Source organism: Pleurodeles waltl, chromosome 9 (genome assembly GCF_031143425.1).
Source record: "Pleurodeles waltl isolate 20211129_DDA chromosome 9, aPleWal1.hap1.20221129, whole genome shotgun sequence".
Lineage (NCBI taxonomy): Eukaryota > Metazoa > Chordata > Amphibia > Caudata > Salamandridae > Pleurodeles > Pleurodeles waltl.
Window position 1 is genome coordinate 275,397,259 of NC_090448.1, and position 23,539 is coordinate 275,420,797.

General features: G+C 43.0%; 1 protein-coding gene across 1 annotated transcript in view; it reads left to right on the forward strand.

Annotated features, from left to right (window-relative positions):
• The first annotated feature begins 295 nt into the window (after positions 1 to 295).
• Positions 296 to 23,539, forward strand: part of EIF4E3 (eukaryotic translation initiation factor 4E family member 3) — a 116,528-nt gene continuing 93,284 nt past the window's right edge. The window contains exon 1 of the mRNA XM_069206704.1: positions 296 to 542. Coding sequence (XP_069062805.1) covers positions 394 to 542 — 149 coding nt within the window. The 5' untranslated portion in view covers positions 296 to 393. The remainder of the gene's footprint in view (positions 543 to 23,539) is intronic.

Consider the following 23,539-nt stretch of genomic DNA (forward strand, 5'->3'; position numbering starts at 1 on the left):
ATCCAGAAAAAGCATAGCAAATGTTGGTAAAGTCAGAGTAGCTTTAATACTGTTAAAACAACCTGAACAGTCCTATAAACTAATCAGGGCTCTCTATATATAATTAAAGGGTACGATGTGATTGCTATTGTTTTTAGTACCGTCATCAACTACATATTGTATTTAATGGCTCAGCATAAGGATATACCGTTTGTTGTGATGAAGACACGTACCAAGTTGTACTACAGAGAGCTTCTATAACAGAAAATGCCCCCTTGCGCGCTATTGTCAAGGCGTCCTGCCAGTTCGTCCCTTTTCTATTTCTACCGCCTTAGGCTGGCGGCTGAGAGCCCGCTTTCACTGTCAGTACCGTCGCTACTGCCTCCGCTTCTGCCCCACCGGGATATACCGAGTATGGCTTTGCCAGCCGACCGCAATCCTCCTGTGCGCTCCGGGGAGAACCGGCGCATCAACCACAAAGAGTTGGACAACATTACTATCAACCACCAGGACTCTGAGCCCGGGGTCCCTTTGCATTCTCCCTGGACATTTTGGCTTGACAGGTAGGAGGGAGTATTCTATTATATCGCCCTTGCAGGTAGGTAGCGCTTTGTGCTCTGTTGCGAGGCGCCGAAGCACATAACTTCGGGGTAGCACGCAAATGTTACGCTGGGGAGAGGGGTTGTTTGTAAGAGTGTTATACTTGCTTTGAGCCTATAGGTGTGAAACGTTCTGGTGCCGCGCTAGAGTGCACAGAGTGGTGCTCGGATCGGTATTACGTCTGACCGCTTTATAGTGCTACGGATAAAGGAGGATACGTGGGAGATGAGGCAAGGTTCATTTATAACAAGTGGGTGGTATAATTTGTTGTGATTACTGAAGCTTATCCAACCCACCGTGTAGTTAATTGATGATATTGTAAATCTTCTTGGTTTTGGACAAAAACAATAGGGCACAGGTGGTGCACTGATTTGACAAGGTGGTCTGTGCTGCAGTCACATCACACATAACCTAATTAGTGATTTTGTACGTCGGGTTTTGATAATGGGGAAGCTTGTATATGGGAGCCACAGGAAGAGTGCTGTGTGCAAATGACAAAGCAAAGGTATGTGTATGGGTCAAGGACTAGAGATGGGCTAGCCAGCAAATTCTTAAGCAGAGATCCGGCTTGGCTGTAAGAGCCAAAGCATGAGTCAAGCCATAACAATCTTGGCATGTAAAATATACCACAAATATAATGTGCAAATAAGATAAAGCCTCTGAACTAAAACATGTTTTTTTCTTCAATGCTTGTGTTCATATCCTTGCCTTGATGGCTCTTAAGGTTAATACCTTTAACATGACCCCCCCATGGGTTAGTTACCTGAGATAACTATAACAGGCGAATTTCTGTGGTTTTGTACATTTAAAATGTGACCCTCCCTATAGTACCCCTATAACTTTTTTTTTTTTTTTTTAAGTGAATTCCTATCTTATTTTTTTAAATTCTATTTCCTAACTATAATAATATCCCTGTACCTTTAAAAACATTTTTTTTCAGGGAATTTCCATGTTTCTTTTTTTTTTTAAACATAAAGTAATTGTCATTACTATACATTAATCCAACTACTGCCGTGCATAGCCTTTGGCCTGTGGCCAGACCCTGCAGCCAAACTCCCTAACTACTTAACCCCACACTGTGCATGGCCTTTGGCCATGCACCGCAGGAGTCGGTCGCGGCCTGTTTCTCTGGGTGTGAGAATAGGTGTGACAGGGTGCATCTAGGTGTGAGAGTGGATGTATCACTGTCTTAGTGGGTGTGTGTCTGGGTGCGTCAGGGTCTGTGTGGGTCTGTGAGTGGGTGTGTGAGGGTCTGAGTGGGTCAGTGAGTGGGGGAGTCAGGGTCTGAGTGGGTGTGTGAGTGGGCGAAATATATTGAAAGAGTGGGATAGAGTTTGTTTTAGGCCTTGATGGATGCTATACTTAGAATGATATATTTCTGGATTAGTTGAAAAGAAAAATGTATTTTTCAATTAAAGAGTGAGATCACCTTTTAGTATGAACCTTAAACTTTTGAAGTTGAAATGAAAGAACGACCACAGGCATACCTGGAGTAGAACCCTCAACTTTCAGTGCAAGGGTCTTTGACTGTAACCTTTCGGCCATAGGTGACTCCTTAATGTGGTGCTTCCATACATAGCTATGATAGTCAAACCTCACGAATGCGATTGGAAAGAAATGTGAACAATCCATCACTAGGAAGGTTTAACAGTCAAAATGTAGTAAATAAACAAACACACTGCAGAGCGATACAAGGATTTGAACCTTTAGCCTCCTGAGTGAGAGCACAAGACCGTACTATTAAGCCAGAAGTGACTGTTCCGCTCTGCATCCAAAGATATCTATAACATTCGTACCAAACATCTTGCTAGTCTTACTCTTTGAAGTCTTTATATGGAGAGACCATTGCAGTGACAATTTCTTTCTTTCTTTCTTTCTTTCTTTCTTTCTTTCTTTCTTTCTTTCTTTCTTTCTTTCTTCCCCCCACCCCCATATCCCACTATGGGATGGAAGCGAGAGAGAGTAAAAAGGACTGCGGGTAGAGGGGCAGAGCCTCAAGGCCCCAACGGTCCTGGCCGGCTCCACATCATTTCCTCTGGGAGTGGGCATTGCTTCCACAAAGAGGAAGCTGCTTTGAAAAGCGTCTCCCTGCTTGGGGGAGCATTGGTTTTCCTGCGCTCATATTTGTGTGCAGAGAAACAGATGAAAACTCTGCTTTCTGACAACAGGAGCTGTTTGACAGCTCCCTCTGTCAGAAAGCAGATTTTGTTTGCTTTTGGTTGGTTGGAGTTGTTGGCTCCGGCCAAGCAAAAACAAGCAGCTATGTCTCTGGGGTAGGCACCCCGGAACAAAACAGGAGCTGGCCCTGAAGGGAGGCGGTTCTCAGGGCCATCACTGACTTCTCAAGGGGGGCTGTGCATACCACCTCCAACGAGCATTGCGCTGGGGAGGTGGATGTCCCCGGGAGTCCCAAACGGACCCCCATACTCTTGTAGCCCTGAGGAGTTAGCGGTCCCCAGGGCTATGGTGGGGCCGTGCACACTCCCTCCCGCACACATTTTATTTGCGAGAAACCACAGTGACGTGGTGGTCCCCGATACTGTGGAGGGTGGGAGGGACGGCACGTGGCCCCCTGTAGTATTTTCATTCAGTGCCCGGGGGCGGTGGCAGTTTCCCAGGGCTGCGGGGGGACGACTACTGTATGCACCCTCTTCCTTCCCCCCCCCCCCCCCCCCAAATAAAAAAAAAAATGCCTGAGGCCCATCTGTGGCTTTAAAAAAAAAAAAAGAAAAAGCTCAGGAGCCAGCGCTTGTGTGTGTTTTTTTTTTTTTCTTTAATTTTTCCCAAATTTGCCAAAGCGTCTCAAATTTGCAGAAAACATTTTAAAAAAATGTTTTGTTTGGAGGGGTGGGCTTGTTCCTCCTGGGACCCAACACTAGAGCTAAGGGGTCATGGTGACTACTGAGGCCACTTGTATTTTTTTTTTGGGGGGGGGGGAGCTTGGCTAAAGAAAACTTCATAGTTGAAGTGTTAGCAGATGTATATTATCAAACAATCCTGTGCCTGGAAAGACTGAAGCTACTTACACTCTGGGATGCCAGGTATCAGAAATGTTTAGTGCTGACACGTTTTGACCCACCAGCCATTGGTAAAGCAAAACAACAGTGATGCTGTACCCAAACTCCCTTAAAAAACACATTGTGATCATAAACAGACTGCCTGTGTTAGTGCAAAACAGCCCACCATAACAATGTCGATAGTTATGAATGTCTTAATCAAGGACTGAAGACTCGTGCACAAAAACATAAGATTTAAAACAATGAGTGAAAGTGGAAATTAAACCTCAAAACAGGCTGCACGAAGGGATTAACATAAAAGCCCTTCAGATTAAGTGAGTTGCTGCGAAGCAAAATAGGTCGAGAAACACCCCACAGAATAGGTTTACAGCAACAAGCTTCACAGGGCAAGAGAAGTTACCAATCCCATACCTAAAGAAATATATATAGTCAAAGTGCACCTGAGTAGTGTCACAATATTGAAAACCTTAATGGCGTACTGATTCCATACTAATGCTAAGTGGCTGATGGACATGGGCACTTGGGTACAAGCACATTCCCATGAATACATTGTCAAGTGACATGAAAACAATACCATTCTGGTGCCTTCACGCAGGCACTCTCAAATCAATAAGCAATTCTAAGTTTAAAAAAAAAACATACTAATCAGATTACAACCCTTCAACGAAATCAAGCCCTCGATGTCAATCACTACAAAATAGAATGGGTGGTTGCACATCCATACATTATGCAAAGTACAGTGAAAACACCATGTGAAATGAATGAACAATAAAAAATAAAAAAAAGTGGGGAAGAAAGGTTCCCTGCAAGGAAATTGGTTAAAAAATTGTCTGTAAGGACAGAAGTAATCAAATACATAGGAAAGTGACATGACATAGCAGAAATAAATATGCTGTACATCGTATGTACAAGGGAGTATGCTCAAGAAAAAACATTTGGGAGATAAATCTCTTAATCTTCAAAGTCCATCTTACTATTTCTTCCAAAATCAGTTGCTGCTTGAGACAGTTCCATTAGTACCAAAAGGAAGGTGTATACATCCATCGTAACAAAGCAAAGGATAACCTCAATAAAGGTACAGATTGCGTTCTCTGTCGCCTCCTCTCACATTGTTAATAGCAAAGAATAAAAGTTGTCAGTGCTATGTGTGTGATACGAATGGTAATGCCGGGCTACCTGGTAATTAGGATCCTTGTTATATCACATACGTGCTCCAAAATTCTCTTTTTCACATGAAAGATGGTACTTTCCACGTACTGGCACCCACAAGGACAGACTAAAACATAAAATACAAAATCACTGGTGCAATTTATAACCGGGCACTAAGTGATGTGCTTATGAATTTTGGGCAACATGTAAAAGCAAGGAGTCATAGGTTTCTTTACCAATACAAATTGATATTTATCTAGACCCAACAACCCTTGCTCATGCCAGTTAGAGAGCATAGTATGATATATTATGTCACTGTCTGTATAGGGACATAGAGGATTTTTTAAACTGCTCAATAGGACCAACTGTCTGTTGGCCTCTCTTAGCTACTTGTTAGCATTCCATAAAACAACATTGCCTCCCCTTGCCGCATGTTTTACAACAAAGTAGCTCTCTTGAGATTGTCAAGTGCCATTCTCCGCCCTTTAGTTAGATTCCTGGCAAACTGATTATTACTTTTCTGCCAAATCTTGATTAACTTCTTAGTAACATGGAATCAGTATTTCCTTTAAAGGTTTTCGATATTGTGACGCTACACAGGTGCACCTTGTCTATGTATATTTCTTTAAGTACGGGATTTGGTAACTTGTCTTTCCTGGTGAAGCTTGTTACTTTATATCTATATCGTGGCGTGTTTCCTGACTTATTTTGGTTCGTAGCAACTTATTTAATCCGAAGGGCTTTTATGTTAATCCCTTTGTGCGCCAGTTTTGAGGCTTAATTTCATTGTTCCCTCATTGTTTTACATCTTATGTTTTTTTGTTGAGATACTTCAGTCCCTGATTGAGACATTCATAGCAATCAATACTGTTATGGTTAGCTGTTCTGCACTAACACAGGCAGTCTGTTTATTATGTTTATGATCATAATGTGTTTTCTTAAGGGAAATTGGGTACAGTATGCCAATTCCCTCGCCATGCACAGTTTTGTCATCAATAATTTTACTGCAGATGTTAGTAGTGATATTATCACTGATGTAAAGAAGATGTCATGAGTGATGTAATATCTCGGGTAATTAGGTCGCGTGTTATAGTTACCTTAGGGCACGAGTTATAGTTACTTGAAATAATCCTAACTATAACAGCTGAATTTCTATACGTTTGTGCGTCTAAAATCTCAACCTAACTATAATATTCTGTAACCTTGGGTGTTTTAAAAATGTTTTTTTTTTTTTTTACTTTGAGTAAAATGCCCATCGCAGTGCAGGTGGGGAGGGGAGTTGGATGCTGGGCCTGGTCTGGCATTGTGCTGCTCTCACCCAGGCTCCCTCCTCCTTGCCATCCATTGTCCAAGACCTCCCCCTGCTCCCTCATTACAGCCCTGTGTGGCTGATGTTCTGCCACTGCTGTTCCTGCCTGCCTTGAAAAGTTAGCTTGCTGCCCATTCACCACTTCCCTACCCTCCTTTGTTCAAGCTCATGCACCAGCCCCCTCCTTCCTGCCCAGCATGGTCCGATGTGCTGCCACTGCCCTTTATTTAGCATGATGCCGTTGCCCACTTCTTCTGCCCTCTGTAGCCCAATTCTATGCCCATAATTGCCCTCCTGCTTACCCTCCATGCTTAGCTTGCTGCCCATGCCCTCCAATGTCTGTTTGCCCCCGCTCCCTCCTTTTTGCTCATCATGTTCCATGTGCCTGCCACTTCCCCTCCTATCTACTATAGTGTTCTTTTGAGCTGCCACTGTCCCTGCTACCTCCACCTTGCCTGCCCAGATTCCATGCCCCATCCCCTCCCTCCTGTCCTCCATGGTCAATTTTGCTGCCACTCCCTTCTGCCCTCCATGCTCTGTTGTGCTGCAGTTGCTCCTGCCTACCCTGCATGGTCTGTGTTGAAGCTCCTTCCCTGCTGTCTCTTGCCTATGTCCTGCTCCTACCCATCCTTTTTTTTCATAAGATACATTCTGCTATCTTTAACTATAGGTTGGGGGAGGTATGATGGTCTTGTTCCAAATGTACTTATTTTGACAAGGTGTGGGATGGCTTTGGTGTATAGCATGCTGTCACACCCCTCCTCTCTTTTAGAGCCCCCAACCCTCAGAAGTTATCTGAAGCATGGTTCATGGCTTCTAGTGATTATTATAATCCTATTATCCACTTGAGGATGATGAGGCTGATTTTGAGAAACACCTTGTGATGGGGAAGACTTTGTTGTTCATTTGGACAGGCAATGTTCTAATAAAAAGCTTATTGATTCTAAAAGAGAGTGAATGCGCCAAATGTGAGATTAAAATCTGGGGAATGAAAAACAAGGATAAAAGGATGAAACTCAAGAATAAGAGAGGTTGGAAAAGATCAGAACCATCCATCGTGGGGCTTACCCACCTGAGTAAAATATTGAGTGAATAATCATAAATAGGGTGAAAAGAAAGAAAGCAAAGTATTATAAATAGGCGGAGTTGGGGGAGACAGACTGTTGAATTTCAATTCATGGTTTGGTTGCATTGACATTAAATGTAACAAAATCATTAAGATCAAATTAGTAAGTCGCTGTTCTACCATTCAATATACTGCTGATACCAATAAATCATACATGTTTCAAAATAGCCTCACCTTATTAATAACAGATATTTGGTCTAAATGGAATTATTAGTTTTTTAGATTGCTACATCCTGTTTCAAGGCTCTCTTCTGGGAAGATATCTTCTGTAAATATTTTGCCTGACTTTTCTGGCAGCCGAAAATTATTAAGCTGCAGCTAAATAGACAGTCGGTGTCAGAAAATAAACACTCTGCAGTGCTGCTGAGCAAGTATTGATTTTATAATTAAAAAACGATGTTTCAGCCATTTCAGTGTCCAAGGGGGTGTAGAAGACCACCAAATGACAAACTACATCTTAAAAGGTCTGTCACATAATGAAGTTCTATGCACATTTTCACTGGCTGCCTAGTTTTTGGCAGGGGTGTGGAATTCCTGTGGCCACGGGCATTAAGTTCTTATGTTCATTTTATCCTGGGGACAAGTAGTCCCAACCCCCTCCAGCACAGACTCTTTGGCTGCCAGTTTAAAGGAAAGGGACCTGTCTGCAGTTGAGAATATTTATGTCCATGTGCTAATGCTGTTTGAACTTGTATTTATAGTTTATTAATGCAAAGTCTCTATTATTAGGGTGTGCACTTTAAATAAATATGCAACTTACAGTGGTTCCAGTAAAATGTATACACACACATTTGAGAAGTTTAACAATATGAGGCTACGTATTATGCTCCCAGAATTACTCTGATTAGATGCAAATGTTTGCAGAATCTTGTGATCACGATTGATGACTATTTGCTTTTAAAATAAAATGTTCAGAAAAAGAATGCAACTAGGACCAATTTTTTGACACATCATTTATTAAAACGTGTTGATGCATACTAGTATTTCCAAAAATATTCATGATGGAAAACCAGTGTAAACAGTTTCAACAAGATTGTGAGAAACATGAAAATATACAAGCATTGACAAAGCCACCGATCGATCCGACATTGGTGGTCATTCTTTTGGTTTTGTCAATGCAGCTCTTGTTTTCACATCACTTTAGTGATACTTAATTGTGGGAGCTGCCAGGCCCTCCCCATTGTATCGAGCATCGGCAAAAGCAAAAAAAAGTTTAGCTTTTTCTCAAAAACACACATTGCCCTATTAGTTCCTGACCTTAAGCAAAACTACTTTGTGTGCCAATATGCTCTTTGTGAACAAGCGGAATTTTATCTATCACTCACAGTAAAGCCAAATGATAGCTTGATAGAGAGAGAGAGAAATAGAATTTAAATAAAAACAAGAGGTCTTGGTTAATGCCAGACTTAATTAGGGGCCCAATTCTTAAAGAAAGTCACAAAAGTGCACCCATTATATATGTCTGTGCATTAGTTCAGAATAAAAAAAAAATCTAGTTGTCGCGTCAAGAATTTTAGGTTCTATTAAGTACACTGAGGTGAGGATTATGCTGCTTTCTTCTTTACTGACATAATGGACAGGACCTTTTGTTGATCGTGAGATGATGAAAAGCACACAGGCATAACTGTATGTAAATGATAACAATAGAATGAATACTGCAGAGATTATTTTTAAAAATACTTCATTTCTATTCCCTGAAAACACTTTTCAACCGGGACTGAATGCTACTTCTGTCTAAACTAAACCCATAGTGAACACTGTCTCTGTTTTGTCTTTGCTCAGGGATACTAAGTGAGGTTTCGAGGGTGAAATTACAACACCTAGGACTCACTTTGGCAGACACAGCACCTTTGGATGACAGGGCAGCTTCAGATGCCATTCTGTTTTACAAGATGACCATTCTTTGACCATTTCTTTGAACAGAAGCAAGTCCTAAAGAAATTGCAGTGGCATATGCTGCCTCTTTCTGTACCTGGGCAGGGATTTGAACATCCAACCTAGTACATGGCGAAAAAAGCTGGAGGAAAAGTAGTTTGGTTCAGAGATAGCACAGGCAGTCTTCTTCAATGTGGGAACTGACCGGGAGTGTAATGGATGAATTCAACTATATAAGCGCGGTAGCAGGTCCCAGACCAGCCTATGGGCATCCGCTGATAGGAATGTTTACCACAGGCCATACTCCTCAGTGGGTTAGTGGCAGAAATACAGGTTTACTGAAGTAACTCTGTGGTTATACAGGAATTATGTCAAGAACAGTGTTAAATTTACCACAGCGCACAAAAGGCTGCCAACCTGTTTTTCACATAGGCAAGGTGTATGGCACTACGTATGACAATTGTATCAGGAAATCAGGGCCCATTACGTACTGTAGGGGTGCTGTTGGATATGTATTGCAGTCCTTTTATACATTGCCCATAAGAGTACAAATCAAGATAAGTTGATTCTTTGTCTAGAGGTGTGCAAATCATTAACATGCCCCCTCAAACATCAGTGGTCAAGTGAGTGCAGATCCAGCAAGAAGAAAAGTTCAAGCCCTGTCATTACCCATCCGGCAGATGCAAATAGATGTTTTCCTGGTAAACAGAGTATCAATTTTGCCAGCTGGTAACAGGCAGTGCACAGTTACTTTGAAAACACTGGCTGCACTTTACATTATGAAATACCCAACAAATCCAAAGGGCAAGGCTTTCAGCAAAGATGGAGGGTTAACACCACAGTTGGTTTTGATAGCAGTGATCTGGCCTTCCTGGATGACATTAGTAATGGTGAGGAGGAGGACTGCATTCTGTTATTGTTGAGTCTGCGATTGTAAAGATGTGGGAGTTAGGCCCATTCTGAGCTCTGGTCGTAGGTTGGAAAATCAGATCAGGTCCAACAGTTGGAGTTTGGATGGAGCTGGTGGCATAGTAGGAGCAGGAGAAGCAGTGTAGAAAGGGACACATGCTGTTTAGGTCAAGCCTAGGCAAATCGCATGCGCTTTCTTCAAGATGTGTTATATCTCCCCTGTGGGCTTCGAGCACGACCATTGCTTTTAATTAGTTTCATTTGTGTTATTTTGAAAACCTGACTTTTCATTGGTGTATTAGCTATATTTGTCCCTCCTTTTGGTGTGTGGTTACCTCCCATGGCTGCTGGCCCTACTACATGTACTCCTTCCCTCCTGTTGGTTTAGAGTAGTTATGGCGCACTATTTTCTTTATTTATTATTGCTCATGTTTTCGGAATTGTGTTTTGGTGCTTTTCAAGCAAAGGTGCTCAGCTGACGGCATTTACAGTTGTAGCTTGTGTATACACAGTGTGTTTAATTATGATTTTTGATCCCACACAGCTTTTATTTTAGCAGCACAGCCTCAGTGTGCCGCGCTTTAGGTTTCATATGCATTCATTTTAATTTTACAGGGAGTAGTGTGTGCTTTTGGAGGCAAAGCCAGTACCATGTGTAAACAAACTTGGGTTAATGATATGCTTGTGGAGCCCACGTGGCTTTTGTTAGAGCAGCACAGCGCCTGCTTCAACGATGCAATGCATCTGATTTCACATTCATTTTTTTTGTCCCACCAACCAAAACTTTTATTGCTTGTTTAAAAGCATACGGTGGGGGGGTCAACATTAAGCATGAGTATGTGGAACCCACAATGTTTGTTTGCCTCTGGCCGCTCTACCTCCAGTCCCAACATCTGCGACATTAATTGCTTGTTTTACCTGTAACTGAGAGAGGCCTAAACAGTTAACAATAACAAATAGGGGCTGCTTGTGTCTTAAAGAGAAGCTGTGTCACTGCAGGCTGCTTTGCCAATGCTATTGTGCTGTTACACTGCGTGTGACGCCGTGACTAACTTATAGAGGAAACACTTACAGAATGCACAAAGAATGTACTATACCAACATGGCCTCCAGCCTTTACTTGTAGCACCCTTTCTGTGTCCGCTGTACAGTGCGGCAGTAAGTGTGGAAGGCTTGTGAGGTCACTGCACTTGTCAGGAACTTTGCAGTCTCCTCTAATCATTCATCTTACTGAATGATTTGCCTCTTATGTGCTTGCATCTTTGTTGCTTAACAATAGTCTTATGGACTAGTTGTCTTTGGATGTATTGGATCCTTTCCTGCCCAGCACAATTCCTCTGTTTGGGGAGGGGTGGAGAGAGCCCGTGATGCTGGGCTGGAGGGAAAGTAGTGCGAAGGGTGAGCGGTGAGAGTGCTGCTGGAGTGGGGCATGGATGAGTTGCTTCCTGCAGATTGCTGGCCTGATGCCAACCTCCTCTTGCTGGGAGAAAAACCCTAATTTCTAAATCCCACTACTGTCATTTTCTTTATTATTTTGTAATCTGTGAGTTTTAAACCTCAAGTCTTAAGTGCAGTGCTGAGAAACAGGAAAAAAAATTAAGCTTAGAGCTTAAAAACTTGCTTCTTACATTAGATGTGTGGTTTGTCCGCTGTCACATGAAATTTGCACGGTAGTGTGTTTGTGTCTATATATATATATATATATATATATATATATATATATATATATAATGTGTGTGTTAGAAATGGGGTATTTGGTGAGCAGTCAGATTACCCCTTGTCCAAGCAAGGACCCTCACTCTAGTCTGGGCAGAGGAGAAACACACATGGTTAACCCCCACTCACCCCCTTGGTAGCTTGGCACGAGCAGGCAGGCTTAACTCAAAAGCAATGTGTTAAGTATTTGCACCAACACACACAGTAATACAGTGAAAACACTACAAAATGGGCACCACACCAGTTTAGAAAAATAGGCAATATTTATCTAAATCAAACAAGACCAGAATGACAAAAATCCAACATACACAAGGCAATATATGGTTTTCAAAAGAATAAGAGTCTTATTCCATAGAAAACAATGGAAAAGTTGATTTTACACAAAGTACCTGGTTTGCGTCTAAAATAAAGCCTCATGGGCGAGTGTGCATCGGAAAAGTCAGCAATTCGTCGATTCCTTACTTGCAATTGAGGATGTGCGTCATTTTCCCTTTCTTGCAAGAGAGCGATGCGTCGATTTCTGGATGGAGCATCTCAGATCCGCGCAGAGTTGGGATGACTTTGACGCCCAGCGACGATGCATGGAAAATCCAGTTGCATGGTGTTAGAAAACCACGCTGCGTGGGGTTTGTGTGGTTATCAGCAGCCGCAAGTGGGTGTTGCATGTTGTTTCTCCAGCTGCGATGCATCGATGCGCGATGCAGCTGGAGAGTAGATTTCAGCCGCAAAGCTGGCGGCGTGTCATTTATCAGCCGCGTTGCAGATGGTGCGTCAAATTTCCCCACATGGCATTCTGTGCCTGGAGTTTCAGCTCTTGTTCTGGCAACTTCCCCTTTCAAGGGCCCGGGACTGTATAGGGCACTACTTGACAGGGCAGGAGTCTCAGCAGAGAGTCCAGGTGCTGGCAGGGGAAGTCTTTGATGGCCCTGAAAAACAGAAGGCAAGCTCAGTTCAAGCCCTTTGCGATTCTTCACAAGCAGGAATGCACAACAAAATCTAGTCTTTGTCCCCTTCCTTAGGCAGAAGCAGCACCTGCAGGATAGCCCAACAAAGTGCAGTCACAGACAGTGGCAGCACTGCTCTTCTCCTTGGCAAAGGTTCCTCTTGAATCCAGAAGTGATCTTGAAGAAATCTGAACTCTGGGGTTTTGGGTCCACTTATTATACCCCTTTCTGCCTTTGAAGTAGGCAAACTTCAAAGGGAAGTCTCTTGTTTGCCAGCTCATGCCCTGCCCAGGCCAGGCCAGGCCCCAGACACACACCAGAGGGTTGGAGACTGCATTGTGAGAGGGCAGGCACAGCCCATTCAGGTGTGAGTGACTATTCCTCCCTCCTGACTCTTCAGGATATGCAGGCTACACCCTAGCACACTTTGTCTAGAGGGGATTCACGAGCAGCCGAACTGTCAGACTGACTCAGACAGGGAATCTACAAGCAGGCAGAGTCACAGAATGGTTAAAGCAAGAAAATACCCGCTTTCTGAAAGTGGCATTCTCAAACTAACAATCTAAAAAACAACTTTACTAAAAGATGTATTTTTAAATTGTGAGTTCAGAGACACCAAACTCCAAATTTGTATCTGCTCCCAAAGGGAATCTGAACTTCAAAGTTATTTAAGGGCACCCCCCATGTTAAACTAGGCCTTGCAACAGTGAAAACTGAATTTAGCAGTATTTCACTGTTAGGACATGCAAAACACATCAGTACATGTCCCACCTGAACATACACTGCGCTCTGCCCATAGGGCTACCTAGGGCCTACTTTAGGGGTGCCTTACATGTATAAAAAGGGAACGTTTTGGGCCTGGCAAGTTGGTGCACTTGCCAGGTCGCATTGGCAGTGCAAGACTGCACACACACTGCAGTGGCAGGTTTGAGACATGTTTACAGGGCTACTCATGTGGGTGGCACAACCAGTGCTGCAGGCCCACTAGTAGCATTTGATTTACAGGCCAACAAAAACTGTTCAGAAAAAATAGGAAGGAGGCAAAAATATTGGGGATGACCCTGGCAAAAGGGCCAGGTCCAACAATGTATATAATACTATATATATATATATATACACACACAGCAGTTATTGCGCTGTAATTATATTGCAGCATTTATATAGTGCTTACTACCCCATGCTGAAGTAGCACGCTGGTCTATGTAGTGTGTGTGGCTGGAAGGATGGTGTCTTTGTTTCGATCCTATATGGAAAGTGGTTCTATGTCTTGCGTGATGATCACCAAGGTGTGGTTAGGGTGTTTTGGGACTCAGCCTATAGCAGTGTGTTGGATGATGAAGTGTAAGAGACAAAGACATGGTTTTATGGTTTACAGAAAGCTGTCCGCTTTGAATAGCTCTGCAGGTCCTTTTATTGTATGTCATATGATAGTGTACGTTTCTGCTAACTGCACTGGGTTATCTAATCTGAGATGTATTGTATAGTTGTGGTCCTGAGCTGGCATGTTTGGAGGGGGAGATATTTGGAGAATTGTGGTGGGATGGCCATTTTGTGGTTTTATCATCCCATATCTGAGTGTCTGTGTGAGATGTAAAGAATGGACAATATTAAAGTCCTCCAACATTGTCCAGTCATATGTGACAGATATCTTCAGTTATTCCATGCCTCTTCATTTGGTCATTTTGGCTGTACAGTGCTGGTGATGGGCAACCCTCATAGCAGACTTGTCTTAAGTGAATTTTATAGGTATAAGTTACAATTTGTTGTGGCCTGCTGCCTATTATGGTTTTAGTATTATTGTGGGTGCTATCTGTTGTGGTTGAATTGCACTTTCCATTGGAAATGGTATTTTTTGTTTTTTTAATTGCCTATATCTTTTAACATTGTGGCCGAATTTGTACACAATTTGGCAAATTGATGGCATAGTCAGATAAAGTCTGGCTGGTATACCAATTTTTGTGCAGATATGTGCGGGGGTAAATGTTAAATGGGAAGGGAGGAGTTGTTTTGCATTTTTTTTGCTCATGCCTAGCACACACTAACTAGCAGGTGAACAGAATACGTGGCTCGAAAGTAGATCTTTACTGAGAGAATGTGGTTCTGTTGGTTTGTTGTCAGTTTGAGAGATGGTAGTGTTTAAAAAGTTGCAGTTAATTCGTGTCATGGCTTGTGATTCCGGTCTGTCGTTTTTAGAACTTTTAAGAAATGTTATTGGCTGAATAATTATTATTATTATTATTATTTTTTGCCCAGCTACGTGGCCACCTTCTGAGGGGCCTGACTCCAAGTAAGTGCTTAGGGGTATCCAAAGGCTGGTAAAACTCAAGTCCCACACCAGGAAAAAAAACCCTACCAAAATAGTAGTGGGGCTCTCCGCTCATTTGAGAGTCACATGAGGTGCCATTTTAGATGCAGGAATCAACTGCCATTTTGTGGTTGACTCTTTATTCAGTTCCGACTTGAATTTCATGCTGATTTAAAAAAAAAAAAGTGAACACCTAACTGTTTCACCGCAAGCAAACGTCAGGTATTTGCATACACCTACTACTACTGTGTACATCTGTAGGCTCTGCAGTTTGTTGTTAGGCTGCAGGCAGAAGGGTGCACAGGTCTGTACCAAATACCCACAGTGAATAGCCAAATGCCATGTGGCACAGCGATTAGCTGATGGCAGGGGATGTGGCATAGGGCCGTACAACAGGACAGGTCTTGTGCCGAACCCCTACTGAACACAGCAAAATGTGGTATGCAGCGGGGGCTGCCTGACAGCAGAGAGTTGTGTGGATGGTGTGGCTGTAAGCCACCTTCTCCACCCATCCCCCATTGTCACAGCAAAAGGCAGTGCACCCCAGGGGTAGACTCAAAGCAGTAGGTACTGTGTAGGGACTAGCCACAGGCCTGGCTAGGCATGTCCACCCCGCTGTGCATGCTTGAGTACTGTGTGGTGCGAGGGTTAATGGACTGCAAGGCAGAGACCGGCTCCAAGCCAGGGCCTTAGTCAAATTCCTACTGCACTTAGCATTCGGCTGTGTCCAGCAATGGTTGGCTGATGGCAGAGGGATAGGTGCCTCTGCTCAGCCCCTGCTTTGCACGGTCAAAGACTGTAAGCCTCAGACACAGCCATTCCTGGTAGCCTGGGTGCAGAGTCTTGCAGCAGGCCAGGTCCTGCAGCCAAACCATCTGAGCATTGCCCGTGTTAAGTTCCATAGAGTCTTTATACAAGCCTGCAGCCCAAACCACTGGACGAAATTACACCAAATGTGGCAGAAAAGGTAGCTTTTGGTCCGCTATTCGTGTTTTTAGGGTCGCTCTGGCCTGTTGTAATCTCTGTGGGCTCTTAAGCATGTGCACTCTTGCTATTCATTCTCTGTTGTGCTTCTCTTAAATGCTTCACTTTTATTGGTGCATTTTGTAAAATGTCCCTCCTTTGTGTGCTGAGTTCCCTTCCAAGGGATTTCACTAAGTGAACACTTTTTTGGGCCATCACACTACGTCATCCTTCCTCCTGTTACAGCGTGACCTCCTCTGGTTTTGGTTTGCCTTTATTCCCAGCCTCGATCCTTTCACATTCAGACCTGCTTCTGTCAACTGTTTTACTTTTCATTTTCAATTTGTGTGGCAAGAAAAGTCCAGTTAGAAATTTACAACGCTAATAGCTGTAACTCGAGCAAATGCGAGACTCATTTCATTGTAAATGCTTGTTCTTACTTGGTGTAAATCCATTCAGTAGTTTTCGAGATTTTAAAGGAAATCCAAATTTGTATATCTATAAGTGCGAATACTTTGCATATGGTCCAGTTGTCGTGCTTAGATTCGAATGGCTGCCAACACTTCAACCAGGAAGTGCTGGCAACCACTCTGATGAAGCAGAGTCCCCAAAAAGACAGAAAAAAGAGGGTAGGGTAGGAATACCCTGAACCCCTGGACTTGGTCCGGGAGTCCCCTAAGGACCCAGCTAGGACAAAAAAGCATTTGTTTTATTTTCACTGCAAAATTTGCGAATTTTGTGGTGATTATTTGTTTTATTCATTTTTAAAAAGCAAGCGCGGCCTCTCGCACTTTCTTTTAATATTGCTCCTGGGTGGGCCAGGTCCCAGGGCCAAACTTATCATTACTAAGGAGAAGGTGCACGGGGGACCCCTCAGAGGGCTTTTAAAAGTGCTACGGACCACCACCTTCCCAGTGCTATAATATTAATATCATGCCGGGGACCCCCACCTCCCTGGAGCAACAAGTAAAACATGCAGGGGGCGCCATCTCTCCAGGGCAACAACTACCAAAGAGATGCAGGGAGCTGTGCAGACCCCCTGCCCCCACCTCCTCAGGGCTATATCAATAATATGATGATTGGGGTGCCACATGGACCTCCCAGGGACCACAACAATATTAATTCCATACGGGGGCCGCATGGAACCCCACCGCATGCAGGTAGCTTCATTTACAGCAGCTCCCTGCCTGCTGGAGTAATGTCGGCTGGGACTGCAGGGGCCTTGAGGCACCCTCTGTGGTCCCCTAATCATTAACTTTGAGAGCATGACCAAGGGAAAGCAAGTGTGTTTTCTTTGCATTTTTACCATGACTAGTTTTCTGTAATCCTTGATGGAGGTGTTAGCATCCTTTTCTTTTTTCGAGCACAGTATCTCATGTAGTATCTGTGACGAGTGGTTTCTTTCTTGACATAGGCTGCTGAGACCAGAGATCGTGTTACAAACATTTACAAACTACAAGTGTGTAAACTTAAAGGCCTAAAAGACCCACCCATTAGGCCTCTCTCCATATAAAAAAAGTGTTATGCAACATCTCTTCCTCCCCCTGCCACCCCACGCCCACTTTCCCTAGAAGATTAAGAGCTTACTAAAAAGGACTCCCATCAAACGTGTTCCCTGCGGAATTTGGAGACTCATGTATAGGAATATGATCTCTTCTCCACCAAACAAAGAAACATATAATGAGTGCTGTGGGGTAGGCTGCAATGCAGGCCCTGTGGCCAAACCCAGCCATGCACAGCAATTGGCTGTGAAAGGCTTTGGGTAATTATAGGGGCCAGGCCAGGTCCTGTGGCCAACTCCTGCTGCGAACTGCCAAAGGGCTTGCGTGGCATGGAGTTGGGTAGTTATAGAGGGCTGGCTGCAGGCCCTGCGGGCAACCACGACACACACTGCCACGTTATTACACGCAACAAGTGCACATCCAAAACAACAGATAGATGCAATACCGTTTGGAGAAATTGTTAGAACAAGATGAAATTGCAGCAAGGATATGGACTTTCACAAATGTATAGAAGATTTGAGGAAAAGATTTATAGTTAGAGGATACCGGGAAGAAATTGTTAAGAAGTCTCAGCTTAAAGCTTCTACAATTCCACGCTCACATACTTTACAGCCTCATGAAATGGCAAAATACCGCGGAAAGAACAACAATAAAGACAGCATAGGAATAGTTTTGGATTATACTAACAATTCCACTACATTACTAAAAAGCATGAGAAAACATTGGGGAATTTTATTGCAGGATCAAATATTAAGAAAGTATATCAATGATAAGCCAGAAGTATCATATAGGAGAGGATTGACACTTAACAACATCCTTAGTCCAAGTTACTTGAAGCCCAAGACTATACCGAACTGGCTGGATACTCATAATATGGGTTTCTTCAAATGTGGTAATTCTGCGATATGTAGATGGGCATGGCATGCGAAAAGAGATTTTCAAGGATTGGGGAATAAAGAATATACTATCAAAACGCATATCAATTGCAACACAACATATGTAATTTATATTTTGGTTTGCAATTGTCACAAAATATATGTGGGTAGTACTATTCGTCCTCTCAAGGTGAGGATCTCAGAGCATTGAAGAGTTATAAGGCAGGATGATGAGCGTTACCCTATTGCCTTACACATGAGATCATGTAAGGCACAGGGGCCACATAAGGATTTTAAGTTTTTTGGATTTGAGCATATCAAGAGAAACCAACGTGGGTGTAAAAGAGAATTAGCATTTAGAAGGAAGGAATCTATATGGATAATGCGGTTAGGTGCAGTGGAATAACGTTTGAACTCTGACTACGAATTAGAATATTATCTAGGGGATATGTAAAGGGATAGCCATGGTATTGGGCTATGAGTTATTTGTTATAGACCAATAATAAGATCAGAGTATTATCCTTGGTCTCTCGAATTGAAAGAATTGGATTACCGATATGAGATATTTATTAGTCTGTTTAATGGACATTTAGGAATCTGTTGAAGTACTTGTAAGGCAATTTTTATGTGCTATTAGTTACTCTATATGATATACTTAGTATCAGATGGATTAATGTAGAGCATAACTTGAGTAGCCTAACGCTATACTGTACTGTATTAGCGTTAGGTAATGTGATACATTACATGAATAATATTAGAACAAGATTGTTACATGAATTCAGTGTGTACTCCAGCAGAGAGAATAGCGTATGAGGGTTTGGAGCATGCGCACTGATGCACGATACTGTCAAGGATTAGTCCGTCTTCTATCTTGAGCTTAGAAGGGGCAGGGTTATATTCGTCGGAAGAGAGGATGGACTCTTTAATGAAAAACGGCGTACACACTGTCTAAATGGAAGCGCAACACAGGTATGTGGTTGCGCTACTAAGTGGAGAGGTTTAATGAATGAATGGGTGGGTGTATAAGGGAAATAATAACTCCTGAATCACATTACAGAATACGCCTCTTTGCTAAAAACTTTAATGGGGCATCCCGGTCAAGAATAAAGAAACAGAGTACATTAACTACACGCAGACGGTCGGGTAAGCGTTATCAAGTAAACGTTGCCTCCGTTAAGAGTTATCAGTGCCACAGGATAGAGATGATGGTATATTGTGCATTCTATAATTACAGATGACGAATAGCAACAAAATGTATTATATATACAATAGACTTTAATGGTGATTGACATTGAGAGATCAGGTACAGAGTTTTCATATTGACAGATCAGATCACTATTTAGCATGAGTTTTTTCCACGCAGTAATTTTAATGAGAAAGGGTGTTATCATTAAGAACTGCTATAATTCGAAGAGCCTAACATGGGTTCAAATGGTTACACAAGGGTATAAGGACACAGTTATAGGGTGCTTTGTATCACTAGTAGGGGAGACACTTATATAGGCTGTTTCAAATCACGGTTTGCACCTTCTTTGTTTTTGTAACAATGTGTTGAATCACTGAGCATGATTTCAGGTGATGGAGAATGTGAAAGTACAATGTGGAAGATACAATTTATAAATATGTATGTTGGATACTGTTTATTGTAGAAAGTCCTGAGGAAGTCAAGGGGTAATCCCCAGACGAAACACGTGTTGACTGGAACATGAACAATTTTGGATGAAGGAGTTTAAAGAAGATCATGAGTCAAACAATGGAGTGTTTTTGAATTATGGACTTTGAATATTCATTGATATATATTCAGCAAATTTCGAATTAAGGCGTGTGCCATTCATAGATTATGCAATTGTGATAGCAGCTGATGTTATCATTACCGGGTTTATTGGGGGACTTATCCCAGGGATTGGCACTGACTGATTTATTACAGATTTTAGTTTGAATGCATTGAAGAAGAGCGCCAAGTACTCCTCAAAAATCTCCCATTGGTAGTTAGAGTAACAATAGATCCTACCTTAACAGACCTATCCCTGTTTTTCACTTTAATGTCTAACCGTGTATCTTACAAGGGATATCTTCTTCTCACTTGAATATTTTACCGTAATCCTAACCCAGCATTAAATACTGCCCTAAGCCTTACTCTACACATAATACTTAGATTAATTTTTAAGATAAGGCTAACCCTCTGTAAATCTTGCATTACCTCTTATCTCGACACCCAACTTTTTACTCACCTTATTTGACTACGTGATAGTATAAATTGTGTTTTCAATATGTTGCTTTTTAAAGTAATTGCATATCAGTGTATAGTGGATGTGCACCAGACACCTTTCGTGAAAACATACAAATTTGGACTATGGGTAATCTTATTCTGTTATTGCCGCTCACAGAGTGCGCAGTAGGTGTAACTACTAGGCACACCTCTTGAAGACTGTGTGAGACTGCAGAGGGTGTCTCAGACCGCCCAGATAGGGGCAGCATAAAAACTCTTAGTTAGGTTTCATACTCTGTGTGGAGATAGGGAATTCCTTTTCCCAAGAGCAAATGCTTTAGATAAGCACTAGAAATAGGGATCTATCTAGCCCTGATGAAAGCCCTTGACCAGTTATTGGCACTCAAATGGACTCTACAATGTTGGCACAACTGTGGATGAACTTGGGCCAGCCTTTACATTTGGCGAGCTGGGCTGATGCCCAGGGTGCCAATATTCTGAGGGCTCATTGAGTTGTGTGCATTAAGGTTATGCCAACCCTTCTTATGTTGCTCCAGCCTTGTCCCTGCCTTTTTGTTTCTGTCTGATTTGCCAGTTTAAAGTGGCTTTAGTCATTCATTATCATACCACGGACAAAGTTTTTAACACCCCTCTAGCCCCCTGCCTTGCCCTCCCTTCATCCTCTGACCGCTGCTGACACACATCAACAAAACGATCATCTGCTTGAGGCTACTAAGATATTGGTGATTTAGGTGAGCTGAGGGAGGTCTGGGGATGTTTTTGTTAAGGGTCAAGTCACTGCTCATCCAGGTACTGATCAGTGAATGCCTCAGGGACCCCCCTGATGCCCCCTTTAATTCACTACCATCAGCAAGGATGCCTAATTTCTCCCCGGCCACTTCCAGGCCACTATTTCAGCAAAGGCCGTCTCTCGATGAACTAGCCATTAAATTAAATTCTCATCCAGTTTCACATTTCTGTTTAAATATACGTGAGGTACCCCCTAGTAAAGGGATTTCCTTTGGGTTTACTGCAGTGTATTTTTATAATTGGGGTCCAGTATGTCTTTTATCAAGAACTCCTTTGCACTGAGGTAGAGTCCTTCCTTTATAGTATAATTTTATTAGAGCGGGATGAGATCCTCTATGATTTAGCATACCTCAAGTGTGGGCGGTTTCCTCATCCAGTATATACGCACGACCAGGTTTAAAAAAAAAATAATTAACACTAACCTTAACTTTGTGAACTGATTCATCTGTACTTGCTACACGCTTCTTTTCTGCTGTACTTAGTCCGTCCACTTCTTTCCGTCCTACAGCAGTCAGTGTCCTGGAAAGAACAGGAGGAACAGCTATCAGATTACTGATACTAATTATATCAATCTCTCAAATTGTAAAAACCCCTACTGGATTTCTGAGCTGATGGAGATCCAGTCTGTAATGTTCTTACTTACTGCATGGAATGCTTTCTACATCAACATTGGAATATCACCATGTCACTTAGGAGGGTTATCATTGGAACAGCGATGTCAGTTGTCTGCTGGCTCCTGAAAAGGCTGCACTGGAGAGCTTACAAAATAAACATCTCTGTCTGATTTGTCCTGCATCATGATTCTTGGCCTGTTTGTTAGTAGTGGAAGAGAACATAACAAAGTGACAACAATTTGCTCCCAAGCCTTGAACGTCTGTGAGCTCAGGCCTCAAAGCGTAACACCAGGCAACAAGACATTTACCTCCACAAATAAAAGCAACTTTTGGATTTAAACAGCAGTTGTTCCATGCTGCTCTTGCTGGGGACAGACCATAGTTGAAACATGCAACTGTTTCAGTCAAGTCAGCCAAATCATAGGCTAACTTCTCATGTCCCAGGAGATGCCAGAGTTTTTGGAGCCATTGTTCATAGGTTGAGAGATGGCTTTCCCCCACAAGAAAGGATATTGTGCTTGGCTGCCAACAGAAGGTGGATATGCGCTTGTCAGTGATAGAGCTGAGGGGGTAGAACTCCTCAGATGGCCTGCAGTGGTGTGCTATCTTGTGGCACTTGTTGAGGGTGTAGCCCAGTTTCGGGAGATGGTGAGAAAGATTTTGTCCCAGAAGTCCTCCATGTGGGGGCACGACCATATAATGTAGAGAAAGGTACCTCTCTCCACACCCATGCCAATGTGTATCTGGGTGTGTAGGGTCTATAGTATGGAGTTTGGCTGGTGTCAGGTGCCAGCGAAGGGTTGAGGGAAATATTAAGGTCTTTATCCCATTGCTTTTGGAAGTACGGTCTAAGTGCGGGGAGTGATGTCGAGGATAGAGTATATCTGGGAGGTCAAGTGCAGTGTTGTGGGGAGGCACTGCAGGAAGTTCTCGAATGGAGTCAATGATGTGGTAGCACCTGACCGAATTGAGGAGTGTGTGATCCAGTGGTGAATTTACAGGTAGTGGATGCGTTCAGACTCTGGGATATCATAATCATCCGGGAGGTCCTCAAAGGACCTTGGGGTGTCCTTGTTGTAAAAAGTCCTGAAGGCGTTGAGCGTGGTGTGCCCGTAGTTTATTGGCCAGGAAGATTCCCAATGTTTTGCTTTCCTCATGATAAAGAGCCCCAGCCTCGTGATGAGGTAATTAGCTTTATACAGCTTTGGGGTATGGAGTTTGGACCGGACCATCAAGACCTTCCCCCAGAGTTTGTTTGCAGGTGTGTGTTAATGCTGTTGTTAGAGATCAGCCAGATCTGCAGCCAAGCTGGCCCTAGTGTGGTCTTGCACCCATTTGAGTCAGGCTGCCTTTTGGATGAGGGCTCCCAGGCCCCCTGAATTCAGGTCATCCCTGACAACCCTCATGTCCACATTCCCAGTATCATTGAGGGACACATAATCCACAAGGGTGGATCTGATTGCATTCAGCACAACGGGGTCACGGAGAAGGGAGTCAGGGGCCTGGATGTCCCAGAATGCAGGTGAGGAAATTTGTTTCACAGGATTGTCACCGCCACAGGGCCGTGGTCAGAGAGTCATAGGAAGGTGGTCAGCCTGAGGTGGTCGCCCTAAAGCCGTATGTTAATGTGCACAAAGT